Source organism: Engraulis encrasicolus, chromosome 22 (genome assembly GCF_034702125.1).
Source record: "Engraulis encrasicolus isolate BLACKSEA-1 chromosome 22, IST_EnEncr_1.0, whole genome shotgun sequence".
Lineage (NCBI taxonomy): Eukaryota > Metazoa > Chordata > Actinopteri > Clupeiformes > Engraulidae > Engraulis > Engraulis encrasicolus.
Genome location: NC_085878.1, coordinates 11388240 through 11408239, shown reverse-complemented (window position 1 = coordinate 11408239; position 20000 = coordinate 11388240). Strand labels below are relative to the sequence as shown.

Below are 20000 nucleotides of genomic sequence, written 5' to 3'. Positions count from 1 at the left end.
CGACTCTCCTGCAGCTCTCTCTGCAGCCCACAGACCCTCTGCTCCTGGACGTCCAGCTATCGAACCACAAAAGAAGAGAAGGCAGGGCGCGGGAAGGGAAGAGGGAAGAAAAATCAATCCACTACAAAGAGGCTCTTGGCTGGGGCTGTCGGGGATGGAGAGAGAGAGAGACAGACACAGAGAGAAAGAGAGAGAGAGAGAGGGAGAGAGAGAGTGACCGTGGGAGAGAGGAGAGAGGAGAGAGAGAGAGGAAGGATGAGAGAGAGAGTCCATGATGGCTGTGGAACTGAGAGATGGAGAGAGAAAGTCCGCCATCTGCCTCTGCTTGTCTTGTGGTTTTTCCAGGCACCTGGCTTCTCCAAACCACTGCTCTCATACACCCATAGTCTCTGACAAGACAGGAAAGGCAAGCACTACAAGAAATAAGCACTCCAAGGGAGAAAGAAAAATCAATCTAAAGAAATGCACCATTGCTTTTGTGCATCTATTTTCCAATCAAAAATCTTTATTTTTCAATCATTGTGCCATCATTGGCTTTTGGTACTGTTTGTAATGTGCGGCTAACAGTCGTCATTAGCATTCAACAACGCTGAAATAAAAGTATGCTCAAATGAGAAAGTCATTACCATGTCCGCTGAGTAGCAATCAGCGTTTCAAACACATTCGCTTTTGAAAATGGGCAAGAAATAATCGCCCCATTTGACCCCTGACATTATGAGCCTCAATATCAAAATCAATGCGGAAAAATAAATAATTAAACGCAGACTAATTAACACGAGGCAGTCGCCACCTGCACAGCAGAGAGGAGGGAGGGAGAGGCAGAGCAAGGGAGGAGAAAAGAAAAAGAGAGAAAGGAGAAGAGGAGGATGAGAGGAGGAAAGAAAGACAACAGACCAGTAGTACCTGGTCCACTCAGACATACTTCAGTCCTGTGCCGTCCTTTTTCTCCAATGACGGTGGATCCCTTTTTCAGGGTTTTTTTTTCCTTTCTCGCGACGAAAATGCAAACGGCGTAATTGCAGGCCCATCGACAATCCCGACAGCGGTCAATTAATTGGCTGCCTTCATTTAGGCCAGAGAGTAGTCCAGACGCTCAGCCCGCTTACAGAATAGCTAAATGAGCACGCCATCCATCTGCCTCCAGTGTTGACAAACACCACCAGCTGCCTTCTCCTCCATCTTCAAAAATGGCAACTGCAAACCTCCAGATTCCTGCATGTTCTGAGTCCAAAAAGGACAGTCTTTTGCCTACATTTCCTAAAAAAAACCAGACCTCGGCTCATCCTCTCGCTCTCCTTTTTTCTGTGAGCGATGCAAGCCGATAACCCAGCTCTTTCTTTCTTTGCCTTACAATCGCTCCCTCTCTCTCCATTCTCCCCACCTAAGCTGATCAATACTTCATTTAAATCATGACATTAGCACGCTACAACTGGAAAAAGCTGAAAGTCGGAATACCAATGCGGCTTCTTTGTTACACGAGAAAGATGAAAAGAGATCTCATTTGGGCTTTTTTTTCAACCTCTTTATGGAAAGCAAGTATTTTATTTCATAACAAGCTGCCAAAATGAAGGCGGTAACATATGCAAGGTCTCTGAGGCTGTGATTTCAGCTACCCGTGCTCCACCGTGATCAATAACACATTTAAATCCTGGAAGAAGGAGAAGTGTCCAACATCGCCTCATGCTAAATGAAACGCTATCACAGGAGAACAATAATCGTCTCAAATTTCGCACGCAAGGTACTAACCGTTTATTCTTACTTTCCATTTTCTTTTTTTTCACCTTAAATAAGCCCTTGCGGAATAATTTATAGATCAGAATATTTACCCCGGCAATTCGGAGCATAATTGTGCAATATAGATGCTCTCTCATGCATTCATTTATGCATGCAATTTGGCGAGTAGCACAATCAATACAGTGGCGAACCACGTCACACGCAGACCGCGCTGCAATCATATAATAAGATGGTATGAGATGAGGAAAGGAGGGAGGGAGATGAAGAGGGAGAGAGAGAGGGAGAGAGAGGGGGAGAAAGAGAGAGAGAGAGAGAGAGAGAAGGAGGGAGAATGAACCCTGGTAATTTCCTGCAGCTCATTGGAATAACGGCGTGAGCGAGCGACTGGCTAATCTGCCTGCTCGTCATTAATCCCCGATATTTACCTGCGCGCTCTGGGTGTCGCGGGCCTGGTGAGACAGCAGCAGACCCCGCCGAAGGCTCTCGATGGTGGCGTCCCGAGACGACAACTGGGGGTGGCGGACGGTGCATGGGTCGGGTTTTCCCATCCCGAACACGAGAGGTGGCGAAGAGACGAGTGGGAAAGACAGAGAGAAGGAGAGAGAGAGAGAGAGAGAGAGAGAGAGAGAGAGAGAGACAGAGAGACAGAGAGACAGAGGCAGAGATAGAGTGTGAGGGGCAGAGAAAGGAACCGAACAGAAGGCGTCAGGTTTTTTCTCTCTTTTCTCTGTGTTTTTTTTCCGGTTACAAAAAAAGGGGGTGGGGGAGCAAGTCACTCTGGATACGTACACTTACATATAGCCGAGCACCATGTCAACCAATGAACAATTAGGCAGACAAGACTAAAGTTATTGATCCAAGGGTCTCTTGCCCTTTTTCTGCAGGCTAACTAGGCTGCCGGACCGGTTGTGGTGATGGTGGGGTGGGGTGGGGTGTGTGTGAGTGTGTATGTGTGTGTGGGGTGCTGGGTGGGGATTCCTAGTGTGTTTGCAGTGAGGGGAGGTAAAGGGAGGTGAGAGGAAGGGGAATGGAGTGAAGGGAGGGGAGGGGAGGGGAGACAGCCAGGGCCGCTCCCTCTCTCCCCAGGCCTTGAGTGCAAAGTTGGGGACTAACTGACTGGTCATTACCATTGAGCCGGCTATTGATCTGCCTGCTAAACAGACCCACACCACACCACACCATACCAGACCACACAAAAGCTATACAGGAACACTGCCACACTGCCACACTGCAACACACACACACAGACAGTCATGCACACATGTATGCAAACACAAATACAATGTGCGTTGATACTACATGAACACATACACAAACAAACACACATACAGACACACAGGTGATTTGAATAGGCAAATCATAGACTTATTTGTATGTGTCAGAACACCAAAAACACAAAAAAACACCAACAAAATTGTGCAATATAACATGTGTCAGTGTCAGTGAAAACATGAATTACAAAATATAACGTACAACTCTTCAGGACTGCACATCAACATCTTCTGCACATGCACATCTACTTTATTCATATCAGTTTAGTTTCAACTACAGTTTTTTTTTAATTGCGTCAGAAATTGTACTCAAAATGAGCAAGTCCTGTAGGAGGAGACAGTGGATTACCGGTGAGGTTAAGATTGAGAGAGATTATCTTTACCTCCGCTTTCAGGAGCTCCATGCCACTCAGCACAGAGGCATCTACGGACCCCTGCAGAGTGAGAAAAGACGTTCATACTATGTTAATATTTGTAACAAGGTGATGTGATGCAATCTGACATAAGATTCTCTTCCATCATGGTAGTCAAAAGAACCAAGTTGTGGTCAAATGGAACATCCTTCCATCCTTTCACCTTCACTTCTGGCCTGGTGCTAGCAAATAAATGCTAACAGGACTGGCCATGTAGCCTGGTAATTCATATTGTTATCAGGGCTATAAATTAACCTGTTCCGTCACTAGCCAATTTGGCAGGTAGATGTGAAATTTTACCAGACACATATGCAATCTCTTGCATAGGTTTTCGGCAGCATTTGGCCTGTTGGTTAGTTTAGAGCCTGTACTGAGGACATGTTTGGGGGTTACACACCGGATGTTGTTAAATAAAGAGTACTTCTATCTGCTGGACACGCCGCTCTCCGCATCTGTTATTATGAACCAAATATCTAACGGCACAGAGTCCTCCTTGCTATCGCAATCACTACACACAGAAAAGGACAACTGGGAGCTGGTGCAAAGTAGTGGACGTCATGCTACACCAAAGACCAGGCGGCGGGAAAAAATGGCGGCTGAAACACCTCTCCAGCAGGTGACAGGAGGCGTTGGGGTGTGAGAGACTGTAAAATGAGCAATGGATGCAAGACCATGAGAAAAGAGATGAGGGGAGGTGAAAAACATGAGAAGAAGAAGAAGAAGGAAAAAAAAGAAGAGGAGCAGAGGAGAAGTGAACAAGAGGAGCGAGACTGCAAGAGACACCATGAGTAATCGAAAAACACGCCTTTTTTAATGGGAATTCCTGGGCGCTGACGGTGAGGGATAGAGCCAGCGAGTGGAGGAGTTCATGAATGCTGAGTGGTGGGGAGGTGGGTGGGGAGTAGTAGTGCAGGCAGAGTAGAGTAGTGGTGTTGTGTTGATGGTGGTGGTGAAGAGTGGAGAGTGGAGGTGGGGAGAGTGAGTGAGTGAGACACCTGATCTGCCCTCCACGCTCCATGAGGGATTCGCTTCACATTAACGTCTGGGGCCGCGCAGTTGGGCTAATGCTGATTGCCTTTAACCCCACGCAGGAACGGTGGAGAGAGACAACAGACATGCAGAGAGAGACAAAGAGTAGGAAGTAGAGAAAGAGAGAGAGAGAGAGCGAGGTGGGAGGGAGAAAGAGAAGGAGAAAGAGAGATAGAAAAACAGAGAGAAAAAAGAGAGAACAAGAGAAAGAGAGAGAAAGAGGGGCAAAGAAAGAGTGATAGAGAGAGACAGAAAGAGATGGATAGAGAGAGAGAGAGAGAGAGAGAGAGAGAGAGAGAGAGAGAGAAAGAGAGAGAGAGAGAGGGAGAGAGTGCAGTGCAGTGCAGTGCAGTGTAGCACTTCACCTCGTCCAGCCTATTACTTCGGCATGGTCAATTATGTCCTCACCTTCTCCAACCAAGGACGTTCCCAGCACATATAATCAGAGCCGTGACAAAAGGGCTCCTCGGCGGGAACTGAGGAGGCTAGCGACAGACAGACAGGCCTGTTGTTACATCTGAGTTTTGGGGAAACAAAATGGCGGTCCGTCGCCACTGGGCAGCACAAATCTATCTATCGGACATCTCTGTTTTGGGGAGGCCGAAATGTAAACTGTAAAATGAAGGGACTAGACCAGACACGCATGTGCAGCCGTCCTTTTTTTTTCCACCGTCGTCTCCTTCTTTTTCTTGTCTACTTTGTGCCTTTGATGTTGCCCACCCCCTGACGTCTTGAAAATCGAGTGATATTTCCAAAGAGAGAAATCTGATAATGAAACAATGGGCAGGGGAGGAGGCAGAGAGAAAAAAAAAACCACACACACCCCCGCAGAGGTGATTGTTCATTCCGCACAGCTTCAAACAAGCCCAGCATCAGAAGGACACCTTTAATATTTGGACTTTTCACGTCACTCTCGGGCTAAATCCCTAGCAACCACCATAGCAACACACTCCCGACGCCGACGTGAATTGCATGGCAAGTTCCCCCCCTGCCACCAGGAAGAAATGAGAAAGGGAGAAAAAAGGAGAGGACATAAAGCAAGGTAGGAGAAGAAGGGGGAAAAAAAAGAAAAAAGAGCTAGAGAGAAAGAGAGAAAGAGAGAGAGAGAGAAAGAGAGAGAGAGAGAGAGGATATGCCTCAAAGAGCAGAATTAAAGCACCGGTGAAGGCAGAAGGGAGAGGCAAAAGAAAAGGAAGTCGAATGCCCCTATCAGCAATCACACACATAATACAGGCTGATAAGCACGCGGGCAGGCTGAAGACAACGGGGTGGAGGTGAATGCAGGGGGAGAGAAGAAGAGAGAGGCAGCGTGCCTCATTTGAACAGCGGCTGAACCGGGGCTGAAATGCCGTCTCTTGCCGCGCTCTGCCTTCATGTCTTTGTGGAGGCGGATAAACTGTGTCCATCAGGACTGGCCTGATAGAGTTTTGGGTGGAGGTGTAGGGGCGAGAGAGGGGGTGTTGGGAGGTAAGGCGGGAGAGCGTGTGGGTGGTGGGAGATGAGAGATGAGAGATGAGACATGTGCTTTAAAAATCCAATGGGGAACATGGTAAAAATGGTCCTCCGCCCGAATGAAGAGGCCCAGGGCAGGTGAGGTACACCCCCATCCAGCCCATCTCCAGCCCCCCATCCCCACACACACACACCCATGCTTCCCCTTACAAGCACACCACTCTAGCCCCATCCCCTCATCCACACACGGTTTCCTGTGTGACGGTAATGACCTCTAAGTGAGCCTCTTCCATCGGAAATTTCTTCTCTTTTTTTGCCATCTCCTTCTCCCTCCTTTCTTGCCTCGCATCTGGTTTCCTAGTCTGCGGGTTTCGAGCCCTCAGAAGCTGATGAGTTCAGTCAAACTTCATTAAGTTTATAGCCCCAGCCCCGCGCTCCCTGGTGGCGCACTACACAGAACGAGCCCCTTGCCTGGCAGGCTCTTTACTGCCCCCTCCCCTTGCCCAGGCAGGGGGGGAGAAGAGTAAAGCGAGGGAGGGAAAGTGGGGGGGGGGAGCTGGACTCTCTATCTCTGTCACCACTCCTCACCCTCTTCCCCCTCTTTCTCTCTGTCCCTCGCTCCCTGTATCTTTCTCTCTTGGGTCGCCCGGGCTAAGGGTCTACGCTCTGTTCATCATCCTCCAATTGGGCAGCCATAAATTCTGAGGAATACATTTATGAATGCATTAATGTGGTCATGTAGAGGAGAGACGAAGGGGGTTAGCTTTGCAGGTCGTGGCTACTCCACCATATGTAACACATACGCGTGAGTACTACGGCGCTAGCCAAACATAACGTTGTTGCAGAAAGCCCACAGAGGAGCAAATACACGCTAAGATGGAGGTGTAATTTTTCCCACCCATTTTGCCCGATGATTTACTCTTTCACTCAAGCATGTTGCTATTCAACACGATCAATTCGAGCTAAAAATGAAAATAAGTGTTTTATAAAAAAAAAAATAATTTGAAAAAAAGTAGGGAAAAGAGGAAAAAAAGTTTTTTTTGTATACCAGTTATCTTGTAGCTGGACTGTTGGAGATGCGTTGAGTTTGGTGGCTGACAGTAGGTGTGTAATAGGTGTGAGTCTGACAAAACAGCCCTCACTTCCCACTGCGTGTTCTTTTCATCCCAAACCACACATTCCTGCCTGGCGAACATGCATGAACAGCAGGGGCCTCGGCACAATGAGGAACGGAGCCGAGTGGCTCTGAAGCTACGTAAAGCCGGACGTGCCAAAAACATGGGGTGTGCCTATTTTCGGCCCTAATAATAAATAAGCAGACAGGGAAAGGTAAACTACCACCCACCACAAACCCACAACCACCCACACAACCACTAGCTCACTCACCCCTCCACCGTCACAAGCAAAGTGTATTTATTGCGCGTCGGGGCAGACACCCGCTCGGCGAGGTGCTCTGAGTAGCCATTAAACAACTCTGGGGCTGACCTCTGGTTTTTAAGCGGCTGTGAGTCTGACAGCCGAGGCTGCGGAGGCCACCATAAATGGATTTCTTCAAGTTTCATTCGGTAGTGTAAAAACGCAGGAGGCTAGTACAGCGAGGGGGCCACGGCAGAGCAGCTGAGCATCCGTGTATGCACGCGGCACGCACTGTCAAAATCAAAATGTCCGCCTGCCTGTCTTATGTGCTTCATAACAGTACAATACACAGTCTCCACTGGTGACAGATGCTAGTACCAAATGGGGAAAAATGGCCACCACATACCATGGCTAAGAATTAGAAATTGTGCAGCTATAGGTAAATGCAGCTCACATGTTTAACTTCATACTCTTGTTAAAGGCATGGCTATCCTGCAGGCATTAGTCTATTACACTCATGATCGAATTTTAAAAAGTACTATAAAGATACAGGTGTGTCCACTCTGAATTCAAAGGACTTTTTCTGTCCATCTCAGCTTGTGGTCAGGTCTAACTGGCCATTAAAGAGTAAACGGACAGAGATGAAACTTAACTTAGGGCTGTTTTCATACATAATACATGGACATCAAAAGAGGAGAGAGAGAGAGAGAGAGAGAGAGAGAGAGAGAGAGAGAGAGAGAGAGAGAGAGAGAGAGAAAGAGAGAGAGAGAGAGAGAGAAAGAGAGGGAGAGAGAGAGAGAGAGAGAGAGAGAGAGAGAGAGAGAGAACAGGGCCTGACCTAAGACTCAAGCGAGAGACAGGTTACATGGCCTCATTCTGCAGATGGATGAGCCGCTGGTGCCGCTGCGCCTCGCCTGACAGACACAATGTGGCCGAGGAGCCGCACGTCAAACGCATTTTGAAGCGCAAGATAGAAAGAGGAGAAAAGAAAAGAAAAAGAGAGAGGGAGAGGGAGAGAGAGAGAGAGGGAGCGAGCCAAGGGTTCATTTCCATAAAATCTGAAAACACGCTTAGCTGGCCCCTCTTGTGTCTGAAGTGACAGGGGGCTTTATGATGCCCGGAGTGGAAGGCGAGGGAGGGCGGTGGGTGGTGGAGGGTGTATGGCGGTAGTAACGGAGGGGCCTGAATCAGCTAGATTGCATGCAATGTTGCGTTTAATTAATGAGGCACACAAAGGGGGATTATGCTGACAGGATTATTCCGAACAACAATGCAGCACCCTGCCAGCCATTACCCACCACAAAATGAGCCTCGCTGCCGCTATAGGGATGGAGATTATATGCACACGTGCAGGCGCAGGGCGCACACACACATGCAAGTATAGCACTCTAGAATTGCCTATTATGTTTTGGCAGACAAAAAGTGTGGAGTGGTGTGCTGGTCTCCTGCACTGCACTAACCGCCCCCACACACACACGGCAAATGAATAGGCTCTAAATTGACAGTGGTAGAATATGGTTCTGGCGCCGAGGACTGCTGAACTGCAGAGATGAAGACAGAGCAACCTGAGTGTCTGCCAATCAAGGGCAGACATCTTCCCATACATTCCGGCTACCACTGTACCTGTAACCAAATTAGCCGTCTGAACTTTTCCCCCAAAGCAGGGCACAGGATGGGCTCCTATTTTGCTGGTAAGATTTAAAACCCCCTGACAAGGATCTGCGAGCGTCTGCGCCCGAATCAAGGAGCTGTCTGGCATTTCTCGGGGGCAGCAGAAAATCCAATTAGTCCAAGCGATGTTAATTCTGAGCAGCATTTCATTTAAAAAAAACAGAGAGAGAAAGAGAGAGAGAGAGGAGAAGAAAAAACAGAAGACGTGAAAGATAATCAGCACCAAAGACTCCATGTCCTTCTGTCTAATCTAATATCTCTGCGTTTGTTTGCTTTAATCATGTTTAGCCATTACGGAGGGGGGGTGGGGGGGTGGGGTGTGTGTGTGTGTGTGTGTGTGTGTGTGTGTGTGTGTGTATGTGTGTGTGTGTGGGGGGGGCAGAGTCATGCCTGAGCCCTGATGCAGACAGAGGGATCTCATAATCTCTCAGTCATGGACGCTTCCTGATTTCCTGCCATTCGTCACAGCCTGGATGCCATTTCAGCCTTGCCGCTCCAGAGCCGTGGAGGGAGCGAGGTGTGTGTGCACGTGTGCACAAATACGTAGGTGCACGGTACATGTAGGTTGTGTGTGTCCAGGGGAACGGTTCCTGAGACGTTTATTAGGTATCTCCCCATGGGCATCACCTTTCACCGAGACTGAGACTCTGCCGTGGCACTGATTTCAGATCAGTGTTGATAGGCATAAAGACACAAACATGTTTTTTTTCCCTTCTTCTTCTTTCTTTCTTTCTTTGCTTTTTCATTGAGTCGAGGATGTCTTGGCGCACTCAAGTGTGAGAGGCTATTATGTTTGTGGGTCCTGACAATGCACTGTGTAGATTACATTTGCCATACTTACCAGAGTTGGCTGCGTGTGCCGCCTACTTGCTCGCTTTTTTGCTGTCCGTGGCCATTTTGAAAACACTTTTTGTGTTATCAGACAGACATTTATGATGTGTTGTTTATTTATGTGACACTGTTAAGATGCGGGAGGAGCTGAATCAGGGATATGCCGAAACCATGAAAAGCCCGTCTTTTCGCGTCCACTGTATTAAGGTTGAAGAAACTCATCAGATTTTCTTGCCTTTTTTGTACTTAAAAAGGGGGGCACACAAAAAGAGAGAGAGAGAGGAGGAAAATAAAATAACTCATTCTTTATCAGCAGAGCGATCACCTGAATGGAATCAATCAATCGTGTTCCGCTCGACGCTGCTTTCTGCCCGGCTCCTCGTTTCCAAATCCAATCTCTTCTGTGTCATCGCGGCGCACATTTAGAAGGGCCCTGCCTCTTGATTATCTCTCTGCCTTTTCTAGCGCTTTCCACCACTGCATGCTCCAATGTATTAAATGAAATGAGGTGCCTGTCCAGGTCACCCCCGCAGCCCACACTTCTCCCTCCCCGGCCGTCACCCCTCACTCTCTCCCCTTCCCCCTCCCTGCTTCTCCTTCTCGCCACTGCTGGTAATCAGGCAGCAGAACGCCCCTCCCTCCTTCACTCCCTCTGCTCCCCTTCTCCGCAGCTACATACATTAGCATTAATCACAGCTGCTCTCCCCACAGCCACGCTCGCACCGCCAACAAACAAAAGGCTACACACCTCTACGTCTCACACACATGCACGATGCAGTTTCACTCCTGCTTTTCTCCTCTCTCTTCCTCCCACTCTCTTTCTTTCCATGCCTCAATCCCTCTTTTTCTCCCCTACTGCCTATCAATTTCTCACCATCCATCTGTTTCTTTTTGTTTCCTGCTTACTCTTTCAACCCCATTTCTCCATCCTTCTATCCATCCCCCCGTCTTCTCTGCCCCCCCTCTCTCTCTCCTTCCTCTTTTTTCTTTTTGCTCTCCCTCTGCTCAACTCCGTCCTGAGACGGGGGAGAATTTTTGCAGTATCTTATCTCCCAGAGACAGGCGAGACAAATGCTTTAAAGTGAGGAAACAGCGCGAGGCTGGGGCTCTGGCGTGGACACCAGATAAATCATAGATGAGCCTGTGTGAGCACTGTTAACATAATCCCACCATTCAGGCTCACAAATACTGCGGGGCGCTAACTCCTGTGTTCTTCATCAAAAATTGATGTGTACATAATTATACAAGCATGGTGCATGCATGCAAGACGGGGTGCATATGGGCGTAAGTGTGTGCGTGTGTGTGTGTGTGTGCACGTGTGTGTGTGTGTCTGTGAAAGTGTGTGTGTGTCTGTCTGTGTGTATCTGTGTGTGTGCGTGTGTGTGCATGTGTGTGTGTGTAGTACAATGGGCTGAGTGTTTTTGTGTAGCTCTGACAGGAGTGAGGGTGTTGGTGTGTGACGCTGCAACCAGCACTAGGGAGTGTCTGCATCCATCCTTTTAAATGATGTGTGTCCTGTGTACCACTTATATGTGCGCGCGTGCATGTGTGTGTGTATGTGTGTATGTATGTGCGTGTGTGTGTGTGTGCGTGTGTGTATGTGTGCGTGTGTGTGTGTGTGCGTTAATGTTTGTGTGTATGCGTGCATCATGTTTTCTAAAAACATTCGGGATAAAAATGCTGATGTGCAGCACATTGCATACCCCCCCACCAACACACTACTTTTCCACCCCCCCACTCCACCCATATCCACCCTCAGGCCTGACTCCCCTGTGATCATCAGTGATAGCTAGGCAATTACTGAAAGAAGGGGGGGGCGAAAAAAAGAAGAAGAGAAGAGGAAAAAAAACTCGTTGCATCACTTCATTCTTCTGCCCCTCCAACTTTAATTGCTTAATGCATCCTTTTCAGCCCCAGTGCTCAACTCCACTCTTTCCCTTCCTCCCTCTCTCCTCCTTTCTTCTCGTACGCCCCCCCCCCCCCCCAAGTCCATCAGCGCAAACCCTTTGATCAACATGGGTGACATGCTACACTTCATCACAGCCTTTCGAGCATGAAGAGTAACATGACAGAATGGTAAAAGACGGGCGAACTGATAAATTGTAAGCAAAATTGGTTCTGAATAGAAAGTATGGCTTGCTAGGCTGCATGTGAAACTAGGTTGTCAGAGAAAGAGGGAAAAAAAAAAAAGGGTTTTAGTGTTGACTGAGTATGCAAAACACGCCTGTAATTCGGGATCTACATCTATCTTGCCAACTTAACCACCTGAAAGTACGCCGTGGGCACGCCACCACAACACAAAGGACACTGATGAGGGTGGCGCACAGCCATATATAGGAGTCATTACACCGGTTTATGTGGAGGGCGTTTTAGGGCAACACTGTTCTAGTCACAGAGCCTTGCACACAATTGCTTTCAATGAGCAGGAAAACACTTTCAAGTTCACCATTTCAAGTGGTGCGTTTCCTCACCTGGTTTGTGGAATCATAAAGACCGGGGGTTGAGGGCTACGAACACTCAAGAGGAGATCCTCGTCCAGAAATAATTGCCTTCTATGGAGCACATGTTGTCTCGTCAATAATGGGGGGTAACGCAAGAAAAAATAACACCCATATAATGCATCGACTCAAGTTCACACTCAGTAGTGCTCTCTTACAGCTACACGCGTGAAAAGAGGTATACGCAAAAGTCTTTCACTAGCACACACACATACACAAAATAAAAAATCTGCACATACACGGACAAGGAAGCACACACAGGCTCAGGCTCATGCACAAACTGTATGAACTGATAGACACAGAGAGAGACACACACAGACATACACAAACACACACACACACAAAGCTATGCAGTAACACACCCAAATTACACACAACACTTCCACACACCAAGCTACACACACACTAACACAACCAAATTACAAGCAACACTTCCACACAAACCAAACTAAACACGCACACACTCACACTCACACTCAAACTCACATTCACACACACACCTACACACCCACAAACACACACACACACGCAGAGGGCTACACATTATTCAGAGGGGCTCCTCATCTTGACAACAGCTCGGAGAGGGGCATTATTAAGCAGCAGCCAGCAGCTCGTGCTCAAGCAGCGAGGCACAATAAAAATTTCTTTTCTTAATTAACTTTTATGGCTGCCGAGGAGAGGACACGCTGACACCCATCTTATACAGCACCGCAGCCAATTTCCTCCACCCTCATCTCTCCTGTAAGTGTGTATGCGGGTGTGTGTGTGTGTGTGTGTGTGTGTGTGTGTGTGTGTGTGTGTGTGTGTGTGTGTGTGTGTGTGTGTGTGTGTGTGTGTGTGTACAAGTGAGGCTTAATCTGTGTGTGCGAGAGAGAGAGAGAGAGAGAGAGAGAGAGAGAGAGAGAGAGAGAGAGAGAGAGAGAGAGAGAGAGAGAGAGAGAGAGAGAGAGAGAGAGAGAGAGAGAGAGAGAGAGAGAGAGAGAGTGGTCAGGCCATTGCTTTGTATTATCAAGACTGCTTGGCTCACAGAAAATAAACCAATTTCCTACATATGCAGTAGATTAAACTGGCCTTCAAAATAACAGGCCTTCCTTGTAATTAATGGACTATCACATGATAAGGTGAAATCATAATTCTTCTAAAAATGAGATTCTGGCCCTCATACACTGTGTACAAAACACAAACAACAAATGCAAACTTATAAGTAGGCATATTCGACCAAGCACTTTCCCTACAGCCATCCCTTAGTAATGTATGTGTGTGTTGTATGTGTTTTGGAAGCAATGATAAACCACCTACGCACAAATAACAGAACATGCTATGAGGGTTTTGCCAAATGTGGTGTGTGTGTGTGTGTGTGTTTGTTTGTTTGTTTGTTTGTTTGTTTGTTTGTTTGTTTGTTTGTTTGTGTGTGTGTGTGTGTGTGTGTGTGTGTGTGTGTGTGTGTGTGTGTGTGTGTGTGTGTGTGTGTGTGTGTGTGTGTGTGTGTGTGTGTGTGTGTGTGTGTGTGTGTGTGTGTGCGTGTGCGTGTGCGTGTGCGTGTGTGTGTGTTGGGGCAGATAGGACTAAATTTAGTCGCGGTGCTCTCAGGGGCAGAGCTGAGGGGTCAACAGAAGCTGCCAGAAGCCCCCTCTGCCTCCACTGCTGCCTAATAAGCACAGCACAATTAGTCATATACCCATGTGGACACCCAGATACAGGCAGAGAGAGAGAGAGAGAGAGAGAGAGAGAGAGAGAGAGAGAGAGAGAGGGAGAGAGAGAGACAGAGAGGGAAAGACAGAGAGAAAGAAGGAGATAGCATTCACAAGCGTGACTGAGGGGGAGGGGGGGTAGAGAGAGAAAGAAAGAGAGGGGGGAGAGTGAGAGAGAGAGAGAGAGAGAGAGAGAGAGAGAGAGAGAGAGAGAGAGAGAGAGAGAGAGAGAGAGAGAGAGAGAGAGAGAGAGAGAAAGGGTGGAGGGGGGGGTGGAGAGAGAAAGACAGAGAGAGGGAGCAAAGGACGATATTACAAAAGAGAGGAAAACAGACAAAGAAAGACAGAGAGAAATACAGTAGATTGATAGAATGAAAGATGAGACAGAGAAAGAGAGAAATCTTTGTGTGCACTTCTGCAGTACGTAAACACACAGACACACGCAGCTTCAGCATCAGGTAAAGCAGCGAGACGGACGAACCGGAAATGAGGGATGTGACATCTCTGGCGCTCGGAGAGTAATGAGTTTCTAGGTGTTTGCTTTTGCTGTGTGATGAGATGTTTGATTGCTAGGGATATTAGCACATGATACTGTATACCTCAAGGAGTAGAGAGCAATAACAACTACATCCCTGCAAGCATGCTGGACAAAGATGTGTGGAAAGACAATGTAATACAGGCGAGCCATTGCAAGTGCACAAGTCCAGCTCTCAATCTTGGAAGCTTGGCAAGAATTAAATAAAGGCCATTTCAGTAGATGGTCACCAAGAATGTCAATGCCTCTCTATCAATTATTCACTATCAGTCATTCCTGTCATAGTGAAATGGCCCTGGGTAGGGCGGGCGGGCAGCCACTGAAATGTGGCGCACAGAATCAGCTGATCTCCCATGGAGAGGAAATGGACGCAGCTAAACTGCGTAGCGCATGTCAAGATTAAGTGTAATGGACTTCTGAATAAGCCTCTTGGCAGGAAGAAAGAAAGAAAGAAAGAAAGAAAGAAAGAAAGAAAGAAAGAAAGAAAGACAGAAAGAAAGACAGAAAGAAAGAAAGAAAGAAAGAAAGAAAGAAAGAAAGAAAGAAAGAAAGAAAGAAAGAAAGAAAGAAAGAAAGAAAGAAAGAAAGAAAGAAAGAAAGAAAGAAAGAAAGAAAGAAAGAGGAGAGTAGAAAAGTCAGAAAAGGTACGGTGCAGTGCATTTACACAGTCTTGCTGTGGAAAGGGAAATGCAGCGGTGGGTCCAGCTATTGACTTATCCTATTGATTTGACAAAGGAGTTGAGTACTTCGAATCACAGCAACTTTTAATCCAATGCGATGATTGTGTGCAACGGTGGTCCCACCCAGGAATGGGGCTTCAAATCAGAAGCGTCCAGCTGCAGAGGCTCAGAACAAACCTGGCACCTCGCACGGCAGTCCAACAAAACCCCCACAGACAATCCCTGCCCTATGCACCAACTCCCAGAAACATTTTATAATGTAATATTTTTTTTAAAGCGGAACAAAACAAAAATCTGCCTTCAAACTTTGCTTCACAGTCCAACAGCAAAAAAACCTTCAGCCAAAAAAAGAGATAATTTGGGTGAGAGATTATTTGCCCTGCTTGAATACCAAACAGAACATTTCCAATTCTGCTCCGAGGGAGATTTACCCGGGGCCACGGTCCTGCTATCTTAGACCTTGCGTGGTTCATCACACAATCTTGGCCTGACCTCCGTGCACTGTACCCAACACTGACTGACTGACTGTACACTCAAGGCAGCAAGAATATGAAAATCACTAAAGCTGTGCAAAAAAAATGTTGGCGGTGGAACATTTTTAATGTTTATGTCGACCATTTTATACAGTATTACAGTATATTCATGACGTAAAACATTCATTTCATTTTGCTCATGAATTTAAAGAAGTGGTTGAATTGTTCAAGTTTGTTTATAGCCAAAATACATCATGGCTAATTTCCAAACAGGTAAGCCAACTTGAACTTTTCTGCTTGCTGCAGCGACCCAAACTTTATGACAATACCATACTGTAGTCAATCATAAGTTTTACAGTCTTGGACACTCCTGGCGTGAATGAACACAATTCAACCCAACACACCAGCATCGTCCAGCAGGAGTCACTCTCGAATTCGTTCAGTCTTAGCTCATTCTCCCTCCATCCTTCCCCTCCTCCTCCTGGGTCCCCATGCGGATAACGCTTGCGGCCCTCTGCGGTGGTGATGGTGGGGTGAGCTGACTGCGGAGTGCAGAGCTGCGGAGCCCTCCATATCCCCGGCGTGTTTATCGCCACTGACGCAGGTAATGAAAGATGGGGGAATGCTAAACTCACCGTGGTCATTACCGCCATGGCGTGGCACTGCACGGAAGGCAGAGCAAGCAGGCAGAGTAGGGAGGACGGGACGGGCGGACACGGCGGATGAAAAATGTCCTCTCTGTTGGGGCCGGCCCAAGCTGGAACTAGGGCTGGAGATGAGGATGGTGCTGAGGCTGAGGCTGGGGATGGGGCTGGGACTGGGGCTGGGGCTGGGGATGGGGCTGGGACTGGGGCTGGGGCTGGGGCTGGGGATGGGGATGGAGATGCAAGGAGAGGGGAGGGTAAGGTGCTGATGCTGGGAATAGGGCAGGAGCTGGGGCCGCGTGGACCTCGGGGCCAAGAGGCAGATTGATGGCCGTCGATGAGTGATTAGAGATGAGCTGCGGGTTTATATCCCCAACTCCCCCCCCTTAGCCCATCACCACCTCACACACACCTCCACAGCCCTCATCGCTTACTGCCTATGCCGCACCGGCCCCGTAAACATTTCACTGCATCATGCTGTGCTTTACTGCTTTTAAAGTATAACCGGTATAGGTGCGTAGGTGCGTGCGTGTATGTGTGCGTGCGTGCGTGCTGCAGGGGTGCAGGTGGGTGTAGGCGGAAGTGGCTCTGTGCCTTTGAGCAGGAGAATGCCTAATCTCATTACCACAAACCTGGCCACTGTGCACATGGACCAGCACACACACACACACACAAAATCCAATACAACCAAATACACGCATACAACACATGCATTCATCACAAGCATACAACATACCCTGTATGCATGCATATGCACATGCACATGCACATGCACGCACACACACACAAACACGCGCGCGCGCGCGCACACACACACACACACACACACACACACACACACACACACACACACACACACACACACACACACAGACACAGACACAGACACACACACACAGACGCAGGACACAGACACACATACACACATACACACAAACACACACACCACAACACAACACAACATTACTATCCCAGACAGACTAACAGACACAGGGCGCAAATATAAGCTCGGCGGGAAAATGAATTCCATTGTCGGGCCGGCATCAACCCGCAGGAGAATTGGCGGGAGTGGCCGCGTCCATGTGACTATCCGTCTCATGCCCATGAGAAGAGCAGAGCACAGCACCGCCACAACCACACCACCATCACCAACACCGCCACCACAGCCACTGCCGCACCAAGCCACACCACACCGCACCGCAACACATCTCGCCTCTCCTCTCCTCTCCTCTCCTCTGCTGCAGCAGCGACATGTGCAGAGCCGGATGACTGATGAATAATACAGCAAAGCTGGTTTGTTTGGGCGAAGGAGAGGGAAGGGGCGAGTAAAAAAAAGAAAAGACAGCGAGACTGAGAGAGACGCAGAAAGAGGTAGAGGTAGCGAGAAGAGAGAGACACTTTATCCATATACACAAATCCGACACACCCACACACACACAGACAGACACACTCACATACACAAAAAAATAGTCCATACACAGACACGCGCATACACAGTACCTCGGCTATGCATTCGCAAAGCAGGAACAAACGCAATGCAATAAATAGCCCAGTGTCTCTGAAAGGGGGCTCTGAAAAATAGACTTCAGCAAGTTACAAATTGAAAGAGGAGTTTGTAAAATATGATGAATAGATGTAAATCTATCCAAATAAATACAGCCTCTCCTGTGGTAGGGCCCCGGTGACAGGAGCGGGCAAATGGATGTAAATGGCAGAGAGGGTGATGGGTAATGCATTTGGGGTGAGGGCGGGGGACGGAGGTGGGAAAGGGTAGGGGTGAGTGTGCGTGTGTGCGTGCGTGTGTGTGTGTGTGTGTGTGTGTGTGTGTGTGTGTGTGTGTGTGTGTGTGTGTGTGTGTGTGTGTGTGTGTGTGTGTGTGTGCGCGCGCATGCGTGTGTGTGTGTGTACGCACGTGCCTGTGTGTGTGTGGGACTGTTTGTGATAAAGTGTGTGTCCGTGTGTGTGTGTGTGTGTGTCCTTGTGTGTGTGTGTGTGTGTGTGTGTGTGTGTGTGTGTGTGTGCGTGCGCGCGTGCGTGTGTGTGTGTGTACGCACGTGCCTGTGTGTGTGTGGGACTGTTTGTGATAAAGTGTGTGTCCGTGTGTGTGTGTGTGTGTGTGTGTGTGTGTGTGTGTGTGTGTGCATGTGCGCGCACGTGTGTGTGTGTGTGTGTGTGTGTGTGTGTGTGTGTGTGTGTGTGTGTGTGTGTAAGCAGTTGCCAGATAGAGGACCATGTGTCACTGACTGCGGGCTGAGCGGGGCTGCGTCATGCAGGGGGGAAAGAGGAAAAGGGCGCTTTTTTGGAGCCACTCCAGCGAGGCGGCGATAAGGACGAGTGATCTCGGCGTTATGAAACGCCACGGTGAGAAATGTCCCGCTCTCGCACACTCTTCTCTTTACGGAAAAATGTGCTGCTTCGCCGATAGGTACTCTACCAGTACACAAATCTCCTGTGCGCTCTCTCGTTCCATCTCTGTCTCTATTCCGCCCTCTCTCCTCTTCATTCTCTCTCTTTTCAATTGCCGTCTCTCGGCCTCATCTCTCCTTCTCCCACCATCTCTCTTTCTCCTTCTCTCTCTATCTCTCTCTCTCTCTCTCTCTCCCTCTCCTTGCTCCCATGCGGTGGAATGGGACAGAGGAGGGGGCCCACAAATCAAACATGGAACCCTATATGCATACTGAGCAATACTGCACAGAGCAGAGAGAGGGAGAGGGGAGAAAAAAGTGCCTAGTTTCAGGAGAAATCAGATTAGGGAGCTATCTGTATTCTCTACTTTATATCCATTAACTCAACCTGGAGACAGTACAGGGAAATGCTGGCTCACATCCTGTCTGTCAGAGGCTGTAAACACTCTCTTCATCATACACACACAACACACACGTATGTGTGTGTGTGTGTGTGTGTGTGTGTGTGTGTGTGTGTGTGTGTGTGTGTGTGTGTGTGTGTGTGTGTGTGTGTGTGTGTGTGTGTGTGTACACACCCAAACACGCATGAATGCATATGACATACCCACTCCCCTAAAATGGCTGCATGGCACATGCAAACATATGGTGCACAAATACAGATAAATGTGAATACACTGGCAGAAAAAAACTAATGAATGGATCAGTTTCTATGCTAACGGTGGATATAGTCTATCTAATCCTGGGGTACCTTTGGCCCCTCGCATATATCTGAATGTGTTGTGTGATCAGGCAGGTAAAATAGGAGGGAAAATGTATCTACGTAGGAGCAGAGATGAAGATCATCAAGATTCAAAATCCAAGGTTTCATTAAATTACATACATTGCGTTCAGCACATGTTTTTATCCAAAGTGACTTAAAAAGGGGAATATAAACAAGCTACAAATGTGTGGGGAAATACAGGAGTGTGCAGACAAAACAAGGCTAGAGAAGGAAGGTTGTGGATACATACAGCTAGTCTTGGAGTGTGCTCCAAAAACACATCTGGCACGCTGCATATTTTTATCCTTGAGCTTGAACTTGTAGCCGTTTTGAAGATTGAAGACCTATTCTTTCATTGAACAGTTGCCTGTATAATGAAATTAGACAGTGAGGCCGCTAAGGGGCAAGGTGAAAGTGTCATACTGCACATTCCCATAGAGGATGTGAGGCAATCAGCTGATCAGCTGAGGGTGTTGCGGTTGGTCTGGCCTGCTTGACAAACACGAGGCACAAAACAGTATATGCACCACTTTGGGATATTAAAGTATCCACATCAT

The 20000-nt window shown here is 48.0% G+C and overlaps 1 protein-coding gene across 2 annotated transcripts in view; it reads right to left on the bottom strand.

The window, feature by feature from the left end:
• The window catches only part of LOC134438509 (centrosome-associated protein CEP250), a 209862-nt gene that overhangs the window by 112585 nt on the left and 77277 nt on the right, over positions 1–20000 (bottom strand). For both annotated transcript variants that reach the window (XM_063188086.1, XM_063188087.1), the window contains exons 5-7: positions 3389–3439; positions 2160–2243; positions 1–56 (exon numbers count right to left, since the gene is read on the bottom strand). The exon at positions 1–56 is cut by the window's left edge and continues 91 nt beyond it. In XM_063188086.1, the coding sequence (XP_063044156.1) occupies positions 1–56; positions 2160–2243; positions 3389–3439 (191 nt within the window). The remainder of the gene's footprint in view (positions 57–2159; positions 2244–3388; positions 3440–20000) is intronic.